The 8934-nt window shown below is 36.6% G+C and overlaps 2 protein-coding genes across 2 annotated transcripts; one reads left to right on the top strand and one right to left on the bottom strand.

Annotated features, from left to right (window-relative positions):
- The first annotated feature begins 341 nt into the window (after positions 1-341).
- On the top strand, positions 342-1304 carry LOC132012431 (large ribosomal subunit protein uL18-like). The gene is given in 2 exon segments (XM_059392424.1): positions 342-680; positions 683-1304. Coding segments are annotated over 2 exon segments (891 nt in total). The 5' UTR covers positions 342-361; the 3' UTR covers positions 1255-1304.
- A 1814-nt stretch (positions 1305-3118) lies between these two features.
- Positions 3119-4048, bottom strand: LOC132012426 (olfactory receptor 8D2). The gene is given in 3 exon segments (XM_059392411.1): positions 3119-3240; positions 3243-3613; positions 3615-4048. Coding segments are annotated over 3 exon segments (921 nt in total). The 5' UTR covers positions 4043-4048.
- Between the last annotated feature and the right edge of the window lie 4886 nt (positions 4049-8934).

Below are 8934 nucleotides of genomic sequence, written 5' to 3'. Positions count from 1 at the left end.
AAAGGAGAACATAGTAATAGTAATCTCTTCGATATCAGCCACAGCAACTTCTTTCAAGATATGTCTCCAAAGGCAAAGGAAAGAAAAGTGAAAATAAACTTTTGGGACTTCATCAAGATCAAAAGCTTCTGCACAACAAAGCAAACAATCAACAAAACAAAGAGGCAACCCACGGAATGGGAGAAGATACTTACAAATGACAGTACAGACAAAAGGTTGATATCCAGGATCTATAATGAACTCCTCAAACTCAACACACACAAAACAGACAAGCATATCAAAAAATGGGCAGAAGAGAGCCGAGTGTTGCTGGGCCTGCTGGTCTGTGGCGAGCTGCGGACGCTGGTCTCTCATCCGCAGAATGGGGTTTGTGAAGGTTGTCAAGAATAAGGCTTACTTCAAGAGATACCAAGTGAAATTCAGAAGACGTCGAGAGGGTAAAACTGATTATTATGCCAGGAAACGCTTGGTAATTCAAGATAAATATAAGTACAACACACCTAAATACAGGATAATAGTTCATGTAACCAACAGAGATATCATCTGTCAGATTGCTTATGCCAGCATAGAAGGAGATATGATAGTTTGTGCAGCTGATGCTCATGAACTCCCAAAGTATGGTGTGAAAGTTGGCCTAACAAATTATGCTGCAGCATATTGTACCGGCCTGTTGCTGGCCCGCAGCTCCTTAATAGGTTTGGCATGGACAAGATCTATGAAGGCCAAGTGGAAGTGACTGGAAATGAGTACAATGTGAAAAGCATTGATGGTCAACCTGGTGCCTTCACCTGCTATTTGGATGCAGGGTTTGCCAGAACTACTACTGGAAATAAAGTTTTTGGGGCCCTCAAGGGAGCAGTGGACGGAGGCTTGTCTATCCCTCACAGTACCAAACGATTCCCTGGTTATGATTCAGAAAGCAAGGAATTCAATGCAGAAGTACATCGAAAGCACATCATGGGTCAGAATGTTGCAGATTATATGCGTTACCTAATGGAAGAAGACGAAGATGCATACAAGAAACAATTCTCTCAATACATAAAGAACAACGTAACTCCAGACATGATGGAGGAGATATATAAGAAAGCTCATGCTGCTATACGAGAGAACCCATTCTATGAGAAGAAGCCTAAGAAAGAAGTTAAAAAGAAGAGGTGGAATCGTCCCAAAATGTCTCTTGCCCAAAAGAAAGATCGGGTAGCTCAGAAGAAGGCAAGCTTCCTTCGAGCTCAGGAGCAGGCTGCTGAGAGCTAATAAACCAAACCACAATTTTCTATGAAGATTTTTCAGATATAGACAATAATAAACTTTTCATCAAGCAAAAAAAAAATAAGCAGAAGATATGAACGGACACTTCTCCAATGAAGACATACAAATGGCTATCAGACACATGAAAAAATGTTCATCGTCACTAGCCCTCAGGGAGATCCAAATTAAAACCACATTGAGATATTACCTTACATCAGTTAGAATGGCCAAAATTAGCAAGACAGGAAACAACATGTGTTGGAGGGGATGTGGAGAAAGGGGAACCCTCTTACACTGTTGGTGGGAATGCAGGTTGGTGCAGCCTCTTCTTGTGGAGATTCCTCAAGAAATTAAAAATAGAGCTTCCCTATGACCCTGCAATTGCACTCCTGGGTATTTACTCCAAAGATGCAGATGTAGTGAAAAGAAGGGTCATCTGTACCCCAATGTTTATAGCAGCAATGGCCACGGTCGCCAAACTATGGAAAGAACCAAGATGCCCTTCAATGGATGAATGGATAAGGAAAATGTAGTCCATATACACTATGGAGTATTATGCCTCCATCAGAAAGGATGAATACCCAACCTTTGTAGCAACATGGATGGCACTAGAAGAGATTATGCTGAGTGAAATAAGTCAAGGAGAGAGAGTCAATTATCATATGGTTTCACTTATTTGTGGAGCATAACAAAAAGCATGGAGGACATGGGGAGTTAGAGAGAAGGGGGTTGGGGTAAATTGGAAGGGGAGTTGAATCATGAGAGACTATGGACTCTGAAAAACAATCTGAGGGGTTTGAAGTGGCGGGGGGGGGGGGTTAGGGTACCAGGTGGTGGGTATTATAGAGGGCATGGATTGCATGGAGCACTGGGTGTGGTGAAAAAATAATGAATACTGTTATGCTGAAAATAAATAAATTTAATTTAAAAAAAGAAAACTTAAAAAAATGAATAGAGTAGGGGAGAAACCGGTTAATTGCAGAGAATTAGGATTTTTGATGACAATAGAGTCAATATAGGTTAAAAAGTTAATTTTATTTTGTTTGTATAAGGTATACTCTTTTTTATAATAATTTTATTTAAATTCAATTTAATTAATGTACAGTGTACGATTAGTTTCAGAGGTAGAATTTAGTGACTCATCAGTTGCATATAACACCAGTAGTCATTACATGAACTATCCTCCTTAATGCCTATCATCCAGTTGCCCTATCTCTCCACTCTCTGCCCCTCCATTAACCTTTACTTTGTTCTCTATGGTTAAGAGTTTCTTATGGTATGTCTCTCTCTGTTTTCATATTTTATTTTTCTTTCCCTTTTCCCTATGTTCATCTGTAATAAATTAATATATAAACAAATACACCTCTTCTCCTGCCCTCTAGGAATTTGTAATCAATTAACATCATCCTTCTTCAAACACAACCCCTAACTCACTCTCTAGTTATTAAACACTTTCAAAATTGATATTAATATAATAATTATTATATTAATAATTATTATATTATTAATATATTATAAATATTATTATATTAATAATAATTATTATTGATATTAATATAATAATTAATATAATATTAATAATTAATATCCTCAGATATTCTATTTATGTTGATTGGTCTTCCCTCTTCTGCCAACATTTGTTCCTCTAATAAACATAAAATTTCCAAAGATTGAGTATCAGAAAATTCTATTGTTTGGTAATCTCTAAAAATGTCTCAATCATTCTCAAGTATAGAATGCATGTTTTAAAAATAATGGTGAATTTTATCTCTGGAAGAGAGAAAAAAATTACATGGAGCCTATGACAGCATTTCATCTGGTTCATTTTTCTCTTGCTCCCTCCCTCTGAAAATGCCCTTTGTCAACATGACTACCTTCCATCAACCAACTTTCTCAGTACATTCTTCACATCATTGTTCCTCAGGCTGTAGATCATGGGATTCAGTATGCGGATCACTGTGGTGTAGAACACTGAGGACATCTTCTCCTGCCCATAGTATTGCTAGAAGGGGGTTTGAAATACATGAATGTGATAGACCCAAAAAAGATACCCACTGTTATGAAATGGGAGCTACAAGTACCAAAGGCTTTGGACCGTCCCTCAGTAGAGCAAATATGGAGAATACTCAAAAGAATGAAAGCACAAGAGATGAGTATAGCCAGTGTAGGTGCTAAGGTATTAAGCCCTCCAATAATAAACAACAGTATCTCATTGATGTGGGTGCTGGAGCAAGAGAGAGTCAACAAGGGGAGAATATCACAAAAATAATGACTGACTACATGAGATCCACAGAAGGACAACACTGACATGCGGGTAGTATGGACTGTAGCCCCAGACAACCCCAGTGAATATACCACAGCCATCTATGGAGCAGATCTTATGGGACATGATAATATTGTAAAGCAGTGGGCTACAGATGGCTAAACAACGGTCATATGCCATGGCAGTCAGAAGGTAGCCTTCTGCAATTATAAAAATAAGGAAGAAATAAAGCTGAGTCATGCATGCCACAAAGAAGGTAATATTCTTCTCTGATACGAAGTTCACCAGCATGTTTGGGGTAATGACAGATGAGTAGCAGAGATCAATGAATGACAAATGAATGAGTAAATAATACATTAGAGAATGAAGTTGAGAACTGATAGCAATTAAGAAAATCATGCCCAGGTTCTCCACCACTGTGACCATATACACTCCAAGGAACAGTAGGAATAGAGGCAGTTGAAGCTCTGGGTGTTTTGTTAACCCTTCAAGGATAAACTCAGTCATGGAGGAATGATTGAAAGTAGCCATACAAGATATAATCTGTAGAAAGAAATAAGAGAAAATAGGTGTATTAGTTTTTTTCTGATTCCCAAATCAGAATGACATGCTATGTTTTGATTGGTTCCATTCCTCACCGGTCTCATGACTTGATCTTTTCCAGGTATTTAAAAGATTGAGGACAAAGACCACAAGTATAACCCAGAGTCTTGTTTCTACCTAACACTCTCAAATGTCCTAAGTCAGAAGCCTTTCATTTTGCTCCTAGGCTTAAGCCCCAATCTACCTCACTTTCAAAGAAAGCACATACTTTAAAAACCTAATTAGTTTTTCATTAATATCATTCAAAGAAGATTGTTCATCCTCTTTCTCTGGGCATAGATCAACAGAACTTTCAGTCTTATTTCTGTCTTATTTTGAGTCTAGCTCTGGTGATCTAAAAGTAGTCTGTTTCAATTTTTCAACTCACCTATAGGAGTTGACATAATGAATATTCTCTAAAACTGAGAACTCAGAAATGTAAAAGGCTTTTTATAAAGAGATGATGAATACAAAAGGCAAAATTATAGAAATGACTTTAATCAATTCAGACCCTGATTCTCCCACTCTGTCCAATGTATGGAAAACTTCGGTGGGCCAGGAAGTCCTTTCAATGTAGATGAGGTTGACAAAAATGTGGGGCTAAAGACTATGCTTAAAGTATATTTTAAACCTTTCTTTTTCAAGAAACAGCAGAGAAGTAAGATTGGCACTCACATGTAGGTCCTGAACAATCAACAAAGTGCAGCTTCCCTCCTAATTCTTCCCTGTTGTCCATTACTAGAGGTTAAACTCTCATTGACCTTTCTCTAAAAGCTATAGCTCAGAACAGGACAATTAGTCCTTCCCTGACTTAGTTTTCCCTAAAGCCCAAGCAGAGGATTCAGGGAAAAGGATTTCCTGCTTTACTTGTTATGTTTTTATTATTTATGTTTTTATTATCTGAGGAATCAAGTGTGATAATTTTTCACTGAGACATGTTGAATCGTACAAAATGTTCCTTTAATTCATGATACTCAAGAAAGAATCCATGCAATATCTAGACTTTGATATGATCTTAAATTCCAATTTCTAAAAACAAACAATGGAGGAAAAACTCCAGAGTGATAGTTTGCTTTTTATTTTGCATGAAAAAATGCAATGTGATCATTCTCCATGATCACAAACAAAAATTTATGAGACTTGTGGCAGTCTATTTTTCTCTCTCTGCCTTCCACAACATACTAAAGTTGCTCAATATGTGTTAATTCAAAGGCTTAATTCTAATATTATCTCTGAGAACACATGAGAAGAGAGCCATGTTTTTGAATTCAGGAAATTAGATAATAACCTAAGAGAAACAGAGTCATAGTTGCAAGGATGCATCTCTAAGCAGCCCAGTTAGCTATGGTGATGAGATTTGACCATCACCAGATAAATGCTCTGAAGTTATCCAACGATCCATGGGAATATAACTGATGTTTGGTGTTCTCATTATTCACACAGAAGCCATGAAAATGAGTCTGGAGAGAGGTGGGGAATTTGGGATTGAAATCCACTTAGTGGATACCATAGTTGTTTTTTTTGTTTTTATAAAGATTTTTTTTATTTATTTGAGAGAGAGAGACAGTGAGAGAGAGCATGAGCGAGGAGAAGGTCAGAGGGAGAATCAGACTCCCCATGCAGCTGGGAGCCCAATGTGGGACTCGATCCCGGGACTCCGGGATTATGACCTGAGCCGAAGGCAGTCGTCCAACCAACTGAGCCACCCAGGCGTCCCTGGATACCATAGTTTTTAATAGGCTCACACATAAACTGACTAAGATTTCTTCTATAATCCCCAATGATACTGAAATTATTACCATAAGGGAGGGTTGTCCAGAAGTCAGAACCAAGACAAATCTCTCTCTTTGTGACTGTAGAGGTATTTTGGCTGATTTGGAGACTAAAATTGCTGATATGTCAGAGTAAACAAAGACCACTAGGCAGGTTTCAAGGGAGCTCAATAGATAGAGGAAAGCAACAGATATACAGTAATATTTCAATAATCTGGAGATACATATCTATTGACTTAAACTTTTCAATATTGCCAAGAAATTGAATATAAGTAAAAGCACTTTGAAGACATTAATATAAATGTCACAATATCCATTTATTAAAGTTTACTCACTTATCAGTCCACACTAGTCCTCTCTTAGTACCAAATCATTATTTTTCTTAAGAAATAATTTTAGCAAACATGGATGAGATCAGAATGAAGGCAGCAAATTTAAAAGTAGAAGGAAGACATGAGATAGCTATTTAAAAAATCTGAGCATAGCAAGAAAAACAGTTTAACAGCAAGAAAAGAGGTCTCCAGAAAGCCATTTTAAAAAATAAAAGTAAAAACAAAACAAAACAAAAACAAATAAACATTCTTCCCACTGCATAGTTATCTAGGACTCCAGAAAATGCAAACATTAAAAACATAGATATATGTGGTGCCTGGGTGGCTCAGTTGGTTAAGCATCTGACTCTTGGTTTCTGCCAAGGTCATGATCTCAGGGTCGGGAGATCAAGTCCTGCATCAGGCTCCACACTCAGTATGGTGTCTGCTTGTTCCTCTCCTGCTATTCCCCTCTCTCCCTCTCTTTCTCTCTCAAATACATAAATAATCTTTAAAGAAATTCATAGATACAAACACAAAATAATTCCTGTGCATAAAAATGATTGCTCCAAATCCTCAGAAGAAATTTATTTATTTTTAATATCATCAGCTAAAAAAGGTGAGGGAGCATGAAATGCAATATTTAAATTTCCTATCAGAGTAATTCAGTAAATGAAGCTCTTTGAAGTTTGACAAGGATAATAAGGTACTTACATATGTGAGATATTGCTGGAAATGAGAGGTTATTCAACCAAATGAAAGAGAATGAAAGACACTATTTTGTTTCCCTCACAATTCTTCACTCCTGTGGTTAGTGGCCTACAATCATACTGTTTTTGAAGTTTTATAACACAAGCATAGTGTAGACAGAAAAGTGTCAGCCCCCATCCTTGGGAAGCATAAATGGATATTTAAGGAAAGTACCTGGTGGTTCATGGATATAAGAATATTACTCAACAGAAACTTCATCAAGTTACCCATAGAACATGCAGAATTAAAATATAAATATATATATAAGGTATATATAATGTAATATATAATGTATACTAATTATAAATACAAGTGTGTGCCTATTTAAAATTTAAAAATAAAGTTTTGTTTCTTTTATTTAACAGAGATATGTAAATCTTCCTGCATACTCTTACTTTTTAAATAGAATTCTCTAGGACAGATATGAATCTGTCATTTTCTCACACTAGAAAGATAACATTTAATAACATCTGCAGAAGTAATTTGTTGTAGGAGTCAGAATAGTGTTATATAGTTACTGGAGAAATCCCATGGTTACTTTCCTTTCTATAATTTAACATCATTCACAATAATAAAATTGGCTGAATATCAGAATCTGAAATATTCTTGGGAATGTAGCTGTCCTTCTGGGCTCTGATAAAGTAAATATTTTTGTTAAGAAAAGAGAATTCATAAAGTTCAAGCTTCTGGATAGAAAATGAAATTTAATTTTTCATGGGATTCAAACACTGTGGAAAGGACATATTCCAGTGTTTATTACTTTATCTAAAGCAAATGTTGCAGAACATCTCTATGAGATTTATCAGAACAAAACCTTTGTCAGTTTCAAATCTTTTACCCTATGATCCTCTGGTGACATAAATAGAAAGGCATCTTATCTGGAGGCAGAAAAATGGGCTAAAAGCACGTGGTATAGAGTCTGTGTGATTAGAGCAAGTAATTTACCATCTCTGAATCTTTGTTCCCTCTTCTATTAAAAAATAGTTATGAAAAACAGTAGTTATGAAGATTAAAAGATCCATACTGAGCTTTGAAAAATTTAAAACTATGATGTAATTATCAGTTTCTATTGTTTTAATTATTTCTTGTATTTATAAAATACATTCTGAGTTTACTTTGTATCATTCCAAAGATCCCTAAAGCAGCAGGGAGGGAGCAAGAATGGGAGGGTGGATGAATGTATTCAGTGAGGAAAGCAACATTTTTTTTTCTGGGTCTTCTGGAGAAGAGCACTCTCTTTCAACCAGAAAAGCAAAAATCTTTAATGGTTGTAATTCAAGAACAAAGAGGTCAGAAGATTCCGAGGGTTCCTACAATGACTTCGGAAGAATTGTCAAGAGCTGGGTGCTCCTATCAGAGGCTATGAAAACCAGGACATCATGATCTAGAGTTAAGAAGGAGCTGTTTTGGCAATTATGCCAACTCTGCTTTTGCTCTCGTAGAACAGCTGTGGCAGCAAACTGTCCAGACCAGTGAGGATGAGGTCACTAAGTGATGATTCAATTTAACTGAACATGTAGATCTTTCCACATCTAAATATTCTCACCAAGTTCTAAAACTTTAACAACCATTGCTTACAGCCCAGCAACTTGACAATTGAGTACTACATTTGGTGATTATGCCTTTGATTGGACACCATTTAATGAGCAAAAGCCATCTGCACAAGAAAGATCTTGCAGTTAAACCACATAACATATTTCAGAACAAAAGGGCATTCAAATATTAGGCTCTGTGCACATTGTTTGGCTTACTGACAGGAAACACTGAAAGCCAAATGGAGATAATGGGAAATCAAATCAAGAAAACTAAGTGATCCAGTGTACATATGGGCGAAAGGAAAATAAATAGGTATATGTAAAATTCAGGATTACCTTCTCCAGGCGAATTTTCAGAGCAGTCAACCTGTCTTGCAATGTAATTTTTTTTTGCAGTTACTTAGAAGTGAACGAATAGGGTGGCTCAGTCAGTCAAGCGTTTGCCTTGGGCTCAGATGGGGATCTCAGGGTCC

This window comes from Mustela nigripes, chromosome 1, assembly GCF_022355385.1.
Source record: "Mustela nigripes isolate SB6536 chromosome 1, MUSNIG.SB6536, whole genome shotgun sequence".
NCBI classification, from domain to species: Eukaryota; Metazoa; Chordata; class Mammalia; order Carnivora; family Mustelidae; genus Mustela; species Mustela nigripes.
Note: the sequence above shows the minus strand (reverse complement) of the source record. Positions and strands in the feature narration are given on the sequence as shown.